The 17,962-nt window shown below is 52.3% G+C and overlaps 1 protein-coding gene and 1 long non-coding RNA gene across 3 annotated transcripts; one reads left to right on the plus strand and one right to left on the minus strand.

Moving 5' to 3' along the window:
- Positions 1–2,230: 2,230 nt before the first annotated feature.
- On the minus strand, positions 2,231–17,740 carry BCAT2 (branched chain amino acid transaminase 2). The gene is made up of 11 exons (XM_082863119.1): positions 16,727–17,740; positions 13,252–13,326; positions 12,721–12,924; positions 6,224–6,334; positions 6,027–6,146; positions 5,728–5,891; positions 4,168–4,310; positions 3,914–3,999; positions 3,560–3,700; positions 3,408–3,482; positions 2,231–2,619 (listed from the first exon to the last, which is right to left on the minus strand). The coding sequence occupies exons 1-11, from the start codon at positions 16,748–16,750 to the stop codon at positions 2,581–2,583; spliced, it is 1,182 nt and encodes a 393-aa protein (XP_082719245.1). The 5' UTR covers positions 16,751–17,740; the 3' UTR covers positions 2,231–2,580.
- On the plus strand, positions 13,675–16,770 carry LOC309977176. Of its 2 annotated transcripts, XR_014327036.1 has the most exons (4): positions 13,675–13,708; positions 14,403–14,785; positions 16,130–16,250; positions 16,583–16,770. It is a non-coding gene; the product is annotated as an uncharacterized lncRNA (long non-coding RNA). The 2 variants fall into 2 exon arrangements; XR_014327035.1 differs by having other exon boundaries at positions 16,130–16,770.
- Positions 17,741–17,962: the final 222 nt, after the last annotated feature.

Raw genomic sequence — 17,962 nt, forward strand, 5'->3', positions numbered from 1 at the left:
GCAAAACAAAAACAAAAACAAGGCACTAAATTCCGTAACTTGAGGTGTCCGGTTTTCTTTCTTTTTTTTTTTTTTTAAGATTTTTTTTTCATGTGGACCATTTTTAAAGTCTTTATTGAATTTGTTACAATATTGCTTCAGCTTTATGTTTTCGTTTTTTGGCCACAAGGCATGTGGGGTCTTAGCTCCCTGACCAGGGATCGAACCCGCACCCCCGCATTGGAAGGCAAAGTTGTTACCGCGTCCAAGCTCGCTCTGCTCCCGCACGACAGGCCAATAACTCGAACACGAGGTGTTGAGGCAAAGAATAACGACTTTATTCAGAAAGCTGGCAGACTGAGAAGATGGCAGACTAGTGTCTCAAAATAACCATCTTATTGGGGTCTGAATGCCAGTTTCTTTTATAGAACAGAGACGGGGAGGAGGTGAGGAAGTAAAGTAAAAAGGCCATTCATTTGGCCAGGCTCGGCCAGCATGGGGAGGGGATGTATTAATTTCTTTCCTGCAGCCATTCACAGGTGGGCAGGGTCAGGTTGTCTCCCTGTGAGTTGAACAAAGGCACTTTAGTCTAACATTCAGGCAGAGGGGCAGGGTTCCCTGAGGCAGGCCATTATGTATGATTATAATAACAAAAGCAACTGAAAGCAAAGGTCAAAGTCAAAGAAACAGATGCAACTTGGAGTCAAACTTGACTCTTCCCTGTTACAAAGTCTTAACCACTGGACTGCCAGGGAAGTCCCTGGTTTTCTTTAACTAACAGTAATGTTTTGACGTTCTGACTACCTGGTCTTCGTTGCAAAAACTCCTATATATCCTGGTTCCCCCCACCCCCTTGCCTCTTCAGAGCAGTATCTTAGAGCAATCTAAGTTGCTGTGTCTCTGGCTTAAGTCCCCAGTTTTTTCTGCCAAATAAAACATAATTCTCAACTTTCAGTTTGCGTAATTTTTTCCCAGGCAACAGCTACTTACCCCTTTCTGATCATTCCCTTAGGACTCAAATCTAAGATAAAAATCTGGCTTAGGTCTTCATTTGGGACCAAGTTACTGGCCAGCAACCGAACTGGCTACTAGAATCAGGGATTCTCCCTGGATGCAGTCAGCTCTAGCCATTCGGAGATGCACAGAAGCAAAGAAGCTTTTGACTGCAAGTCACACACACACACACACACACACACACACACACACACACACACACACAACTGCAAATAACAAAAGATAAAGGACCTGACAAAAGTGACTTAAGTGGGTTTTTGTTTTGGCTTTTTTTTTTTTTAACAAAACAATCCAGAAATCAGACATTTCCCAGTTGGAGGAGCTGTGTCTTTCAGTGTGCAGGCCTTGGCACTCTTGGCCAAGAAATGGCTGCAGCAGCTCCAAGCATCACACTTGCAGGTAATCCCAGACAAAGCAGGTAGAGAAGAAAAGAAGAGGTAATTCTTCTGGAGTGTTTTATCGAGGGAAGACAGCTTTCCCAGAGGCCTCCAGGCAAATTTCCCCCTGTGTCCCCTTGGCCTGTGGCCTTCCCTTGAGCAACGATTGACAAAAGGGAATGGGGGGGTGGCACTGGTTGGCTGCTGCCCCCAAAATCAGAATTCTAGTCCCAGAGTTGATGGCTGCTGGACAGGCCACAGGTGGAGTCTGCCCAATAGTCCCACAGGGTCTCCCTCCAACAAACTGGATCAGAGGTCAGGTGGCAGACCCCAGGTTACACACCAAGCAGATAACAGAGGCAGGTTTGAAGCCAGATCTGCAACCAGTTATATACCTGGTCCTGCAGGGGCAGCTCTGGGTGTAGAAAGACCCCTTCTGGGTCAAACTGGAGGCCAGGAGAAGGGTCCAGGCAGGAGACAAGCTCTGAGCTGAAGCCAAGAAGAAGAGACAGACAGGGCAGAGTCTGGGGAAGGAGGACAGGGCTGGGGACTCATGGGCTTTGGGGGAAGGGGTACAGAGCTGAGGGGTCTGGCCTAGTGACTGGAATATACCATGGGGCTGTCCCCAAGATGCGGCGGCGGGGGAGGCACGGCTTAGTGGGGGAAGATGCTAAGCTCAATTTGTGAGGAAGTGGAAAAATCTCTCCCGTCAGAGAAACCGCCAGGACACTGGGGGCTTGGATTTCTGGGCCCTTGAAAATGAAATGGGCTGAACGCGGGGATTCCTGGTTAAGACCCTAGAGTTCCTGAGTTGCATCATTGGAGATGACACCTAATGGCTTGTTCTTTGGCATTTTATTTCAAAATTGCAGCTAGGAAAAAAACTCAACAGCAGCACCGGTTGATCCGGCCTGAAAATGGAGATGCAGAGTCTGAGTCAAGGTGTATCCTTGACCCCACAACACGGAGCAGCGGGGAGTCCAGGTCCCCAAGGCCTGAGTGGCGGGGCTAGGGGCCAAGACGCCTGGGTCGGGCCCTTATGGCTTTGGGAGTGTAACGGGGGGGCACCGGAAACCCAGGCGTCCCGGCCCGCCGCCTTCTATTTCATATTGCACTTCAGGTGAATCACTGGTATGAAGGCGAAGATCCAACAGGGACTGGATGCTATAGGTCGGTGGATCCGTGGAGTGGTCCGGCACAGCCCGCAGCATCACACAGGTAGCATCCACTCGTGGGCTTTTGCTCCATACTGCGGGACAACACAGGCGGAGGTGAGGGGAAGCCACACTACAACTCCCAGCAGGCCCTGCGGCGTCCTAGGCTGAGTGCTGGCGAAGTTGCGCCCCAGGACCTCATGGGAAGTGTATTCCACTTCCCAGAAGCCCACCAACAATCACGGGGAGGGGGAGTCGTGGCAAGTATGGCGCAGAGGCTCACGGGAGATGTAATTCTGCAAAGAGGAGTTCTTGTAAGACCCTGAAGGCTCTGGGAAAAAGTCGTTTTCAGCTGAGTCAAGAGGTGTAGTTCTATGTCCGGGTGCACAGGAGTTTACAGACGCTCACACGAGTGCCAGGAAAGGCAAGATACCTCGGTCCAGACGAATGAAGATATCTCCAGAGGCTTATGAGAGGAAACATTCCTAGGCCACAGAGGGGGCCACGGTCCAGAGGCTTGTAGGAGCAAGATTTCTCAGGCCAGAGGAATAGCCCAGGGCTCCTGGGGACCCTTGGGGATCGGACATCAGTGGCCAGAAGGCTGGCTTAAGGTCCCAGAAGCTCATAGGATGGGGATTTCTCAAGCCAGGGCTCCAGAGGCGCGCAGAAAAGGATAATTTAGCCCCAAGAAGTGTGCTGGGCCGCAGAGGCTCAAGGAAAGGAAACTCAATCCCGGGCCCAGAGGCTGATGGGAGGAGCCATTATCAGCCTGTGGGACTATGGGGGAGGGGGAGGGGAGCCTCAGTCCAGAGGCTCGCGGGATGTGAATTTCTGTGTGAAACGGAACAAGCATCCAGCCCATTTCCCAGCAAGTGCACCTCACCTGGATCGCCTTCAGCTCCTTGTGGAAGCGGAGGATAAGCTCAGGCCCATTTTCCATGGTGGGAATGTGGAGGTGCTGGGGAAGAAAGGACTGTGAGGAGGCGCCCCACCCCCACCCCTTCTCGCTCATGGCCAAGGACAGCCCTTCCTCACCTTGCCTTGGTACAGGATTCGGTGCACAGGGCAGACCTGGCAAGCGGTCCCTGAACCGAAGACTTCTCGAACCCGGCCGTCCTCCAGCGCCTGCAGGAACTCCTTCATGGTGATCTTACGCTCTGCCACCCGGAACTCACCCTGTGAGGCAAGACACAGATACGTCTGAGCCCGGTGGTGGGCTGCCCTGCTGCAGAGCCCTGTCGCTCCCTCTGTAAGGACAGCGCCTGGGAGGCGGAGGAGGGAAGACGTGCCATTGTGCCCCAGCCCACCCCGACCACCCCTCCCATACTCTGGCCCCCCAACCTAGCAGTACCCCAGCACTCCGGCCACCCAGAGACACCGTGCCCTCACCCAGGTCCGAGCCAGGTCCAGCAGACTCTGTCGAACTACTCCAGGCAGGATGACACCGTCCAGTGGGGGGGTCACCAGTTCCAGCGCTGGGTCAGGTATACGAGATGGGGGCTTACCTGACACCCTCAGGCACACCCTCCCATCCTCTTAGGGGCCACCCCACGCGCCCCTCACCCCTGAGACCTGCAATCCACTAAGCACTCTGCTCCCACCCACTGCTGCCAGGGCTTGGCTTGGGTCATGGGTGGGCTCACCCCCATCCTCGTGGGTCCAGAAGATGAAGATGTTCATGGTGCCCACCTCAGTGAGCTGGTGGTCAGGCCCGTACAGCCACAGGACCTGCTCACACCCCTTCTTTAGGGCCTCCTGCTGCACAAACACGGTGGGCCCGTAATTCCTGGTGGACAGCAACACGGTGGACCAGGGTAAGGCACTCCCATCCTCCCCCAGCGTGGCCCGACATGGGGACACGACCAGGGCTGACCCTGCTCCTCCCCCACTCACAGCCCTTCCATGGCTCCCCAGTGGCCCCAGGACAGAATCCCTGGCCAGTAGCCTGGGGTCAAGTCTCTCAATCACCCCTCCTCCTTCTCTCCTCTCTCCAGATCACAAATGCACCACTGTTTCCTCTGCGGATCACCCTCCTCACCCAGTTCCTCAACTGACCAAATCCTCCAATGTCCCTCAAAACCACCTGTGATGTCACCTCCTCTGTGAGGCATTACTGAACCTCCAGGGTGGGTTTCAGGCCTTCTCTGGGCTCTCCCAGTAAATTGGGCCACCTCTATGTTTTCCCAGCTCGCCCTGTTTTAACACTCACTGTCTCTCACCCAGAGCGGACCTCACCCCTTCCCTGCGCACAAACCTCCCACGGCTCCCCACTGCCTCTGGGACAAGATCCCAGCCCTTCAGTCCCGTGTTCAGGGCTGGGCCTGGTCCGGGACTACCTGTTAAGCCTTTTGCAAAATCCAGACTCATTTTTCCTTCCCTGACTCTGCCCCTCCTCCCTACCCCTACACATGTGTTCCGAGGATTAGAAATTGTTTACCATTTTTGTATCCAGGAAACCATCTCCTCTTTACCCATCAGACCTCCTCTGTGAAGACTTTTACAATGTCCTGGTTACCTCCACCAGAGCACATGCTGCCCCAGATACTGGGGCTCCCACCAGCCTGGGAGCCCCTGGAGGGCAGGGCCCGGATCTGATTCATCTGTGTCCCCCAGCTTCACCCAGCATAGGGCCTGGCCCTCAGGAGACCTCACAAGATGTATTTTGAAAGGACCCAAATGAACTCCCAGCTGGGGCCACACTTGCTGTCCCAACACACCCTTACCCTGCCCTCTGCCTTATCCCCGTCCTAACCCTCCTCGCCCTGCTGAGCCAAGGACCCTGGAAAGACAGATGTACACAGAAAGTCCACACACAGGGTGATGGGCGCTGGACCCCCAGGGAACTATGGGAGCTGGCGGAGCCTGGGTTTTCAGGGGAGGCTACCTGGAGGAGAGACCAGTGAGCTAAGTGTAAACTTCATTTCTGGAGGCTTCCCTGAGGGCCAGTCCGAGTTTCTCCACATACCTCCACCCAACCCCTTCCAGTCTCTGGGCCCATTTGTCCACAGCACTTAGCACACACCCTGGTACCCGCCCCTCCATCCCCGCACCACGGTGCCAATGACAGTACATCCCAACATGCAAGCACAGCTGTCCCCAACCACGTGAAACAGGACGAGAAGGCCAGTGGACATCCAAAGACACACCTTGTGTCTCTGACACCCAGTGCACCAGACCCGCGGGGGGGGCGAGGGACTACTTACCCCCCCAGCTTGTAGTCACCGACCCCACCCACCCAGGCCCGGATGAATGATGGGTCGGCCAGGAGAGAGACAGGGCTCAAGGCATCTCCAGGGAAGTACGCGCCCACCGGGCAGAGAATGACGAACAGGAGGGCTCGCGTGGGGTTGCCGACACCTAGCGAGGGCTGAGATGGGTAGAAGCGGGCATCAGGGATCCAGGAGTCCAGGCCCCCGGCCGCTCCCCTGACCCATGTCTGGGTCCCCACCCCTCCCCCAAGCGTGGCTCCCCACCCCACCCCCAGCCCTGGGAGCCAGCCCACCTCGTTCCCAATTAACACAGGCCGCACGTAGAGGCTGGTGCCGGAGCTGTCGGGAACCCAGTCCTTGTCAACTTCCACCAGCCGGCGGATGCACTGGAGCAACTCGACCTTGTCAAAACTCTGGGCGGGATGAAGATGAGTCATGGGGCCCTCGCGACCCTGGACCCAGCCCGCCGCTCACCCTGCCACCCGCTCACCGGCAGGCAGAGGCGCAGGGCAGAGCGCAGCATCCGGTCCATGTTGAGCCAAGGTCGGAAGAGGCGCACGCACTGGTCCCTGCCTTTGAACGCCTTCATGCCTTCAAAGAGCTGCAGGGACAGGCAGGCGGGCGATCAGGGCTCGGGGACCAGCTCAGCCAGCCAGGGACAGAGGCCGATACACAGGGATACAGACACAGAAAACAAGGCAGAGAGTGGCGGAAGAGACTAACCTACTAGCACAGAGAGGGGGAGAAAAAGAGAGAGAAAAGAACCAGAAAGACCAAGAGAGGAGAGAGCAAAGGGCAGAGGCCAGAGAAAGCAGAACAGAGAGACCCAGAGCAGGGAGAATGCTTTGCTTAAACCCTTCCTGTGTTATTAGGACTATTTCTTTTTTTTTCTTTTCTTTTTTTTTTTTAGGACTATTTCTCAGGAATGAGGATGATGTGGAAGTTACTTTCTTTTTAAAATTAATTAATTAATTATTATTATTTTTTTGGCCACACCACAGGGCTTGTGGGAATCTTAGTTCCCCCACCAGGGATTGAACCTGGGCCTTCAACAGTGATACCACGGAGTCTTTTTTTTTTTTTTTAATATTTGTTTATTTGGCTGCAGTGGGTCTTAGTTGTGGCACACAGGATATTTGTTGCAGTGTGCGGGATCTTTAGTTGTGGCATGCGGGATCTAGTTCCCTGACCAGGGATCGGACCCGTGCCCCCTGCATTGGGAGCGGGGAGTCTTGACCACTGGACCACCTGGGAAATCCCAGAAGTTACAGTTTTAAAGAGCCTTTGTGGGGATTCAACATCACTAATTATTAGAGAAATGCAAATCAAAACTACAACGAGGTACCACCTCACACGGGTCAGAATGGCCATCATTAAAAAGTCTACAAATAACCAGTGCCAGAGAGGGCCTGGAGAAAAGGGAACCCTCCTACACTGTTGGTGGGAATGTAAATTGGTTCAGCCACTATGGAAAACAGTATGGAAGTTCCTCAAAAAACTAAAAATAGAGTTACCATATCATCCAGCTCTCCAGACAAAACTCTAATTCAAAAAGATACATGCACCCCTATGTCCATAGCAGCACTGTTTACAATAGCCAAGACATGGAAGCAACCTAAATGTCCATCAACAAATGAATGGATAGAGAAGAGGTGGTATATATATATATATATATAATGGAATATTACTCAGCCATAAAAAAGAATGAAATAATGCCACTTGCAGCAACATGGATAGACCTAGATATTACCATACTAAGTTAAGTAAGCCAGAAACAGAAAGACAAATACCATATGGTATCATTTACATGTGGAATCTAAAATATGACACAAATGAACTTATCTACAAAACAGAAACAGACTCACAGACATAGAGAACAGACTTGTGATTGCCAGGGGGAGGCGGAGCGGGGGAGGGATGGATTGGGAGTTTGAGATTAGCAGATGCAAATATTATATATAAGAATGGATAGGGCTTCCCTGGTGGCCCAGTGGTTGAGAGTCCGCCTGCCAATGCAGGGGACACGGGTTCGTGCCCCGGTCCGGGAAGATCCCACATGCCGCGGAGCGACTGGGCCCGTGAGCCATGGCCGCTGAGCCTGCGCGTCCGGAGCCTGTGCTCCGCAACGGGAGAGGCCACAGCAGTGAGAGGCCCGCGTACCGCGAAAAAAAAAAAAAGAATGGATAAACAACAAGGTCCTACCGTATAGCACAGGGAACCATATTCAATATCCTGTAGTAAACCATAATGGAAAAAATATGGAAAAATATATATATACATATATACATTAATATATAACCGAATCACTTTGCTGTACACAAGAAACTAACACAGCATTGTAAATCAGCTATACTTCAATAAAATTTAAAAAAATACCATGTCCAGGAATTCCCTGGCAGTCCAGTGGTTAGGACTCCACACTCTCACTGCCGAGGCCCTGGGTTCAATCCCTGGTTGGGGAACTAAAATCCTACAAGCCACGTGGTGCGGCCAAACACCAACAACAGCCAGGGTTTGCTTCCAAATCATACAGAAAGGGTAAAGCGTTAGCGAAGTCCAGATGAAAGAAGATTGTGACCAACCAGTGCTAACTGATGAAGCAGGGGTTTGGGGGGATGGCGGAATTATTATTATACCTTTATGTCTTGAAATTTCTCATAATAAAAACTTTTTAAAAAGTTGGTCCCCATCCCCGCGCTATTGTTCTCAGGAGAAAGCCCAAAACCTCCCCTTGGCCTTCCAGGCCCCACAAGGTCTGGCCTCTCTCATCTCCAGCCTCCTATACTCAACGACTACCACTGCCTGCTGGGCCTCTGTTGCTGCTACCATGATGCAGCCTCACTCCCAGATAGGTCAGGGCACCCTGATTCCTCCCCCATGGTTTCATTTTGCTTCTTTCATGTCTGTTTCACTAGAGACCCGAAGTGCTATGGACAGGGACCAGACCTGAAGTGTCGCTAGAGAACCACCCCCCCCAACCTCACTATGCCCAGTGCTTGGCTCACAGTAGGCTTCTGTTGACTGAATGAATAGACGAATGAATGAAGAATGCAAAATAAACGAGAATAGTCAGAATATTTTGGAAAAAATTTTAAAATAAGGGCAAGAGGTAGGAGGGGGAAGGAGCCTTATCAGATATTAAAACAGCTTATACACCTACAACACTTAAAACAAAGTGACACTGACATATGAATTGACAGATTGAACAATGGAAGAGACTGGAAGTGTATTACAGTGTAACTGAATCACTTTGCTGTACACCTGAAACCAACACAACATTGTAAACCAACTATATTTCAATAAAAATTTTAAAAATATGATTAATTCAGTTAAATGGTGCTGAACCACCAAATATTCATCTCTGGAAAAAACAAAAATTAAGTTGGATCCCTATCTCATACTTCACATCAGGAAAAATTCCAGGTGGATTAAAGGTTTAAATGAAAAGAATTTTTTTAAACCATGAAACCAACAGAAGAAAACAAAAGATGACCGTTTCATATTTTGAATTGGGGATGGTGTTCTAAATAAGGCAAATCACAGAAACCAAAAAGAAAAGATTGACCCAGGGGTAAGACAGGAATAAAGACACAAACCTACTGGAGAACGGACTTGAGGATATGGGGAGGGGGAAGGGTGAGCTGTGACAGGGCGAGAGAGAGGCATGGACATATATACACTAACAAACGTAAGGTAGATAGCTAGTGGGAAGCAGCCGCAGGGCACAGGGATATTGGCTCGGTGCTTTGTGATCGCCTGGAGGGGTGGGATAGGGAGGGTTGGGAGGGAGGGAGACGCAAGAGGGAAGAGATATGGGGACATATGTATATGTATAACTGATTCACTTTGTTATAAAGCAGAAACTAACACACCATTGTAAAGCAATTATACCCCAATAAAGATGTTAAAAAAAAAAAGATTGATACATTTCACTGCATAAAAATAAAACAAACTGGGCAGAGGCTTTCAACACATATCACAAATGGTTTAGCTAATATACAAAGTACTCCTACAAATAAACAAATATTGAAACCCACCCTGATAGAAAAATCAGCCAAGAAAATGGACAGTTCACAGAAAGGAACTAAAAATGGCTCTTATGCTTGTGAAAAGATGGTCAACTTCATAATTAGGGGAAAAATGCAAGTTAAAATTACTTTGAGGTGGGCTTCCCTGGTGGCGCAGTGGTTGAGAATCTGCCTGCTAATGCAGGGGACACGGGTTCAAGCCCTGGTCTGGGAGGATCCCACATGCCGCGGAGCAACTGGGCCCGTGAGCCACAACTACTGAGACTGCGTGTCTGGAGCCTGTGCCCCGCAACAAGAGAGGCCGTGATAGTGAGAGGCCCGCGTACCGCGATGAAGAGTGGCCCCCGCTTGCCACAACTAGAGAAAGCCCTCACACAGAAACGAAGACGCAACACAGCAAAAATAAATTAATTAATTAATAAACTCCTACCCCCAACATCTTCTTTAAAAAGAAAAAAATTACTTTGAGGTAACTTTAAAACCACTTAGGAGATTGGAAGAGATCTAAAAGTTTGACAAGGGTCACCCAGGGTATGGGGAAAACAGGGCCCGCTGGTTAAGTGTGGAAATCAATACAACTTCTGTAGAGGTGGCCATGATTCAACATCTGGCACAATTACAAGCACACATACCCTTTGAGCCAACAGTTGCAGAAATTGAGAGATACACATGCTCTTAAGTGAGGTGTTTCCTGGTTTATTGTAATGCTGTTTATAATAGCACAAGACTGGGAACAACCTAAGTGTCCAACGATAGAGGACGGCCTAAGCAAGGCGTTGTTAGGATGGAATATTACACAGCAGCAAAAAGAAGGAAAAAGCTCTTCAAGGGTTGTTCAGGAATCTCCAGGCTACGTTAACAGAAGGAAGCAGGATGCCAAAGAGTGAGTGTACCATATGCTGACTTTTATGGGGGAAGAATGGAGTGAAACAATTATACACATCCGTGTTGCCATCCAGAAAGCAGAACTCTGGAAGGACCTGGGGACTGGAACTGGGTGAGGGGGCTGCTTCAGGGAGGGCAGTGAGGTGGCTGGGGCCTGGGGAGGTATATTTGTTCCCTCTTTTTTGAACTGTGTAAATATATGACCCCTTTTTCAAAAGAGGTGTTTTTAATGGAAAAACATTCCAAATAAAATTAAAAGTTTTAAAATAACGGGGAGGAATTCCCTGGCGGTCCAGTGGTTAGGACTTGGCGCTTTCATTGCTGGGGCCCTGGGTTCGATCCCTGGTTGGGGAACTAAGATCCTGCAAGCCGCATGTCCAAATAAATAAATAAATAGATAGATAAGTAGATAAATAAAAATACGGGGAGATAGGACAGAAAGCAGATTAATGGTTGGCAGGTGCTGGGGTCAGGGGCTTGGGGAATGAGTCCTTAATGGGTGTGGGGTTTCTGTTTTGGATGATGAAAAAGTCCTGGAATTAGAGAGTGGAAATGCTCTCTGCCCCACATGGGGAATGCACTCAATGCCACTGAACTGTAGACTTTAAAATGGTTAAAATGGTACATTTTATGTTGTCTGTATTATTATGTATGTGCATTATTACCACGATAATAAAAAATAACAACGCAAGTGGCTGGGTGTTATTCCACATTGCCCCCAGAGTCAGGATGACACGAGGATGTAATTTCCCGTGCCCTCAGCTGGCCTCAGGTCCCCAGGCGTCCTGTGTGAGGACATCACAAAGAACGTTACGCTTTGGATGCCAGGGCCTTAGCTCAACCCCTTCATCTGCACTCACTCAACTAAAGAAAAAGTACTGGGTCCCCAGCCGGAGAACATCCTGGCGTGTTGGGCTGAAAAGGGAGATAAACAAATGCTGGTCTCCAAAAGCCACCTTCTTGGGGGGATCTGTGGACATGTCCTAACTGTCCGTCCTTCGCACCTAACTGCTCCCCAAGCTTGGTCTCCTCTGCACAGAAATGATCGGTTCTAGTCAAATGTCCCGATTAGGTGGGAAGAAGAAAACTGTCAAAATTATGAAAAGAAAAGAAAAAAAGGAAAACATCCCTAATGTCACAGAACCAAATGCCCTAAGGGACAAAAACTGCAAACCAGCTACTAGAACTGCAATGTGTTCATTCAAATTTTGTCACAATTAAAGCTTCCACAGAAAGACTTTGCTTTCAGCCATAGCATGAAGTCTGGAACCAAATGCCTCTGGGTCTCTCCTCACGGGTCCCTCACCAAGTCCTGCAAAGTCATCCTCCTCCTGTGTCCCCGTATGGGGACAGTCCCGTGGTCTACATGGTCACCTGACTAAACCTCAGGGCACTGTCCTCGGCCCTCCCTGCTCATCTCTCGCCCAACCGGCCAAATCCCTCGTGTCCCTGAATCTCTCCGCCCCTGAATCTCTTTGCCTCCTGGCCATCCCCCCAGCTCTGGACCGAGCGCATCCTCCACATGGCCTGAGAGGGGTCTTTCTCTACCTGCTCTATGCCTGTTCGGAGCCCTCCAGGGCTCCCAATACCCTTGACAAGATCCCAGCTCCTCTGTGGTCTTGATGACATCTTCAGGCACCCCTACCAGGCTCCAACCTCATGCTTCCCCCCAAACATGCCGGGCTCTTCTTTGTACCATGTCTGTACTGATGTCTCTTCTCCCTCTAAGAGCCTAAGCTCCCCTCTTTGCAGGAAAGACCCCACTTCCTGTCAAATTAGAGGTAGGGTGGGCATTCCTCCCCTGGTCTCTCACAATGCCTCAGCTGCCTCCATCTGAGCACAGATCCCACTGGGTGGGGTTTTCAAGCGAAGAAGCTGGGTCTGCTCATCTCGGGGAACCCTGCACCACCCAACACGGGGCCTGGAACGTGACAAGCCTCAGAAAACGGATGAGGAGTGCACGGAAATGAGAAACACACAAAAAGCAAACCCAGGGAGGTAAATCCAGCAAGAGACACAGCAAGAGGGAAGAGATGCGGAGAGAGATGGGGATGGAGGGCAGCCACCCTGCCACCTGCAGGGAATAGTGGAGAGCAGAGCAGGCCGGGTGCACTGTGAGGTTCTGGAAGGGCTGGATTCGGGGCTGGCCCCAGCCCTTCTCCCTGTTCCATTCCACCATCAGCATGTGGTCGGTGAATGTCTTCCCGAACAGCAGGGGCTTGCTGGGGTCAGGCTTCTTATGAGGCTCCTGTGTCATCTCCAGCTGCAGGTCTGCAGCCTGAGAAAAGACAGGTGTCCTGGAATCTAACCACAACCTCCAATCTAAAAAACTAAAAACTTAGCCCCACAAATCCCTGGGGCTAAGACCCAGTGAGAAGAGGGAACTGTAGCCCCAGAGGCTTCTGGGACATGTGGTTTCTTCTCTTTCCCATGGCCTGATGGCGGGCAATTAGGCTACCCCATTGCCACCCACCTTCACCTTTGGACCTTGGACCTTTTGGAGATGCCCAAATCCAGCCCCCAGCCCTTGCCTCCCTCAGACCCAGTGGTCCAGGCTCCCAGCCCCTCTTCCTTGAGATCCAAAAGTATAGTCCCCTCCTGTCACCTTGAAGCTGGATGAGTCATATCTTCTGAGACCACACAGAAGCCAAGGGACAGGGAGAAATTTTCGGGTCCAAATCTGGGGGTGGGGACAGAAGTAAGAAAGGTGGTGAGGCCAGCAGACAGAGAGAGCAGAGACCCCTGGCACCATCTTTGCCACCTCCTGCACGTGGCAGGTCCCTCCGGCTGGCTCTGTCCCAGGCCTAGTACATTCTAGACAGGGCACGTGGCCCTGGCCAAGTCCCTTCCCCTGTCCTGATCAGCATGTAGCAGGAGGAAATCCCAAAGGAGGCCAAGTCCCCTCCCTGCCCTCACGAGGGCCATCCAATAAAGAGCTGAATCAGCTCCCATCCCTTCCTCCATGCTGGGGCAAAGTCAAACACAGGCGCCTCCTACCCCAGGGAACTTTGGCCCAGCCCTGAGACCAGATCAGACAGAGGACGACACAGGAAGGTGTGCAGGTAAGTGAAGGCCTCCCCGGGGGGGACCCAAATCCTGAAAAGAGTTAGAAAAGTGATGGGCCTATAAGTCATGCTTCCCCAGGACCCAGGAGCAGGGCCCACAGGTCCCTCCCTCTTCAGACCCAGGATTCCAGGCCCCCAGCCTGATCCTCCCTTAGATCCAGGATTCCAGAACCCCAGCCCCTCCTCCCTCAGACCCAGGAGTCCAGATCCCCGGCCCCTCTTCCCTCAGACCCAGGATCCGGGCCCCCGGCCCCTCCTCCCTCAGGCCCAGAATCCAGACCCCCGGCCCCTCCCCGCTCAGACCCAGGATCCAGGCCCCCAGCCCCTCCTCCCTCAGACCCAGGATCCAGGCCCCCAGCCCCTTCCCACTCAGACCCAGGATCCAGGCCCCCAGCTCCTCCCCACTCAGACCCAGGATCCAGACCCCCGGCCCCTCCTCCCTCAGACCCAGGAGTCCAGGCCCCCAGCCTCTCCTCCCTCAGACCCAGAGTCCAGGCCCCCAGCCCCTCCTTCCTCAGACCCAGGATCCAGGCCCCCAGCCTCTCCTCCCTCAGACCCAGAGTCCAGGCCCCCAGCCCCTCCTTCCTCAGACCCAGGATCCAGGTCCCAGCCCCTCCCCGCTCAGACCCAGGATCCAGGCCCCCAGCCTCATCCTCCTTCAGACCCAGGAGCCCAAGTCTTTCTCTTTCAGGGTAATAGATCAACTGGGCTCAGCTTACCTGAAGCCCCAATCCCACACCCTGGACACCAGCAGTTCCAATTCCCTTCAGTTCCCAGGGCTGAGGGGCAGCCACATGGACCTGAGGACCACCCCGGTCATCAAGAGACACTGCTCAGATGAACACTTCCCTTGTGGTCCTGCCCGAGGCCAGCATGGGAGAGCAGGTCTGGCTGTGTCCAGCAGGATGGCTTCTCCCCAGTGGTCTCTGACCTCACGATACCCCTTTCCCCAGCCTGGTGGGAAGGCAGCTGTGTCATGAGGTTTGGGAGAGACAGAACAGCCTAGCCTGCTCCTGCCCTGTGAGCTGGGGGAACTGAGAACGGATGTGAATGGCAGAAGTCACCGGTCAGTAGGTGAGTCATGAGGAGAGGGGGGCTGCGGAGTTGTAATGTCCTAAAGTCTAGGCCATGAAGTCTGAAGAGTGGTCCTGAATGGTATGGGGCCCAATAGCTTCTGGGATGATCAGAGTGTGGGTGTGGGTCCTGGGCATGGCCTCTAGGTGGCGCTGTGTAGCCTGTCCAAGCCACTGGCCTGCTTCTGTCCAAGAGCGGGGACAGGACACCCATGGAATGGAGAAAATTGGGATACGCAGGGCGGAGGCAGCCAGCATGTGGGCAGGAAAGCAGCTCTCAGACTCAGAGGGAGGCCGAATGGGAAAAAATAGGGAAGCATAAGAATGAGAAAGAGAGACATGGAAATAGAAAGCTTTAAAGAACAGAAATCAAGGCCAAGAGATGCCAAAATAGATATGATCATAAAGAGAGATCGAAACTGAGACAAGAGACAAGAGGGAGAGAAATTCAGACAAGGCAAAGCCCGGAGAAATCAAGAAAAAATAATGAAGGCAGGATAAACAGAAGCCATGAGAGAGGGAACAGGAGAAAGGAGAGGAACAGACCAAGACCCAACTTAGGTGACAGCACAAAGTGAAAGGGAGACCTAGGGAAATGAGGAAACACTGGGAGAGGCAGAGCAATGCCAACAGCTGGAGAGAAACTGTCTCAGTGATACTTGGAAACAGAGCTATCCAGGAGAGACAGAGAGGAGAGGCAGAAAAACACACCCACAGGGCAGAGAGAAGGTGCCAGGCACTGTTTCCAGGTTATAAATCTGTACTGGCCATAGAGACCCTGTCACACTGGGAGAATCTCCCTTCATCCTCCCAGGACATTTTTCTGGGGGCAGGGGTCTCACTTCAGCTCGGGGAAGGTGCTTCACCGTCTGATACCCCAAACCATGGGGGCGGGGTGGGGGTGGGGAATTGGGCCCAAAGGAGATCTCAGATGATAGATGAGCCTTTGGGACAAAGAGTGTAAAAGGATTGGGGCTGAATCAGGAAATGAGAAATGGTTTGGAGTATGGTGGGGTATGCACAGGGCAGGGCTCTGTAATATGATGGAACCTCCATTGACCCAGTCACAGCCCAGGGCTGACCTACCAACACAGCCCAGGAGTGTCATCATCAAAGCCTAGATTGTCCCAATCACAGCCCAGGCCTGTCTCAGTCATTGAGACTCAGAAAGTAAACATCTGTCCTGCTATCCATCAGGCTGGGATAAAAGTCCCAGATAAAGTCAGGTGCAAAGTTAACAGGAACCACTTCTCCCAACGTTATGCTACAGCTGTCAAGGGTTGTAAAGATCTCCTTCTTTGAGTTGTTATTGTTTCCTTCCTCACTAAGAAGCCCTGTTCTCTAGAATCACAGACTCTCGGAAGCTCTGCCTGTTGACATCCTATCAGTAAGAATGGAGCGGTTCCACTCTCGCCTGGAAGATCTCTGTCACTGACAATGAGATGCTGCCTCGATTTCCAACCCAGGTGCAGAGTTTCAGATAAGGGGTTTCGGGAACACAACATTCTACTTCTATCTTTAGTTCCAAGAAAATAGGGCCTTGGGTCCAATTTCCAGTCCAGACCTGAGACTGAACTCTGCGTTCATCCTACTCCCACTCCAGAAGTCCTGGGCGTCTTATCCCGGCGCTCCCAAAGGCTGACTATTCCCTCCTAATCCATCCCGCCACCCCAGCCCCATGCTTCTCCCATTACCGTCTCCTCCTCCATGTATCCTTCTTTATATGTCCCATCTGGGTCCCCTTCCCACCGATTACCTCCTCCCTTCACCCCCCTTAAAGCCTAGTTCTCTTTCCAAGGGGCCCCCTCCTCCTCGGCCCAGCAGCGGAACCCGAGTGCGGGAGGAGCGCCGCCGCGCCGGACTGGCCACCGGAGAGGGGTCCGCCCGGAAGTGCGCCGCACCGCAGGGCTCCCTAGCCCCCGGCACTGGGCCGCGAACCCACCTGCCTCAACGCCGCTGCAGCCATGGTGTGTGAGGCAGGTATCTGTGCCCGCCCAGGGCGCGGCCCGGGATAAAGACGTTCCTGCCCCGCCCCGCTCACGCCTCCTCCCGTGGGATGGCTGCCAGCCTACCACCAAAGGCCGGCCTGGCCTTCCCAGTTACTGGGCGCCCGCGGGGAGCTGGGTCCTGCTGCACAGCGCATGCGCTGGAACCCGCGAGGCGAAGGGAGTACGTGGAAATAAACCCTCCTCCCAGCCCCCACGCTAGAGCGTGCATTCAAAGGTTTTCAAAAATGCATTTCAGTAGGTACAGTACTGTTGTGGAGCGCTGAAGAGGATAAGCAACCCGAGGGGGAAAGGCAGGGAGCAGAAACCTTCACATACCACGATTCTTGGTGAAAAGAAAAAGCACACTATAAATGTCGGTGGGCGCAGATATTATGTAAAAATGCACCGTTAAACGGAAAGGACTCTGAAGAGGGTGGCAGGTAGGGATGAAGGGGGAGCTTCACTCTGTCCAGATACTTCCCTGTTTGAATATAGGTTTTCTTTCCAACGAGAAGATATATGTGTATTCTTTGTAACTTCTTAAGGTATAAACATACACTCGGTTCACCATGCCTCCTTCCATCTCCCTTCATCAGTGACACCCGAAAATTTTCAATCCCCCAGTTCATCAATGAGCTTCAATGAGCAGCCCGTAGAGCAGGATTTCCTGGTTACTCCCCTTCAAGAGTGTCGCCCCAACTTCATGACCCCCAGGGGCAGAGTTAGACGACTACAGCCCCTCAGGATCCCTCTAATCGCTAGCAATTCAAACCTGCACCAGTGTCCCCTACATCGTGCTCCGCGGTCACTGTGCCCCCCAAACCTTCCGTGGTCAGAGTTCCCCCAACTCCTGCATCCAGGTTACTGTGACACCAAAATATTGTTCCTCCTCTATCCTCGAACTCCGTTCCCTAGGTCACTGAGTCTGCGTAATTCTACCCTGGGACATTTTGCTCCCAAATTCTGTTCCCCAGTCCTAAAAGCCACAGGCCCAGCCAGTCAAATTCTGACCCCACCCCCGCAGGGTGTCTCCCTGTTTTCCTTCCCTCCTCCCCAGTCCTCCCCCACCTCCTCGGCTGGAAGCAGTCAGGACGCGGCGCCGAGACAGCGCCCGCCTCCGCCGCGGCCAATCAGCGATTGCCTCACGCGCCCCCCACCCCCAAACCGCCCACCGCCGCGGCCAATCCGCA

Source organism: Leucopleurus acutus (genome assembly GCF_964270905.1).
Source record: "Leucopleurus acutus genome assembly, chromosome: 20".
Taxonomy (NCBI): Eukaryota; Metazoa; Chordata; class Mammalia; order Artiodactyla; family Delphinidae; genus Leucopleurus; species Leucopleurus acutus.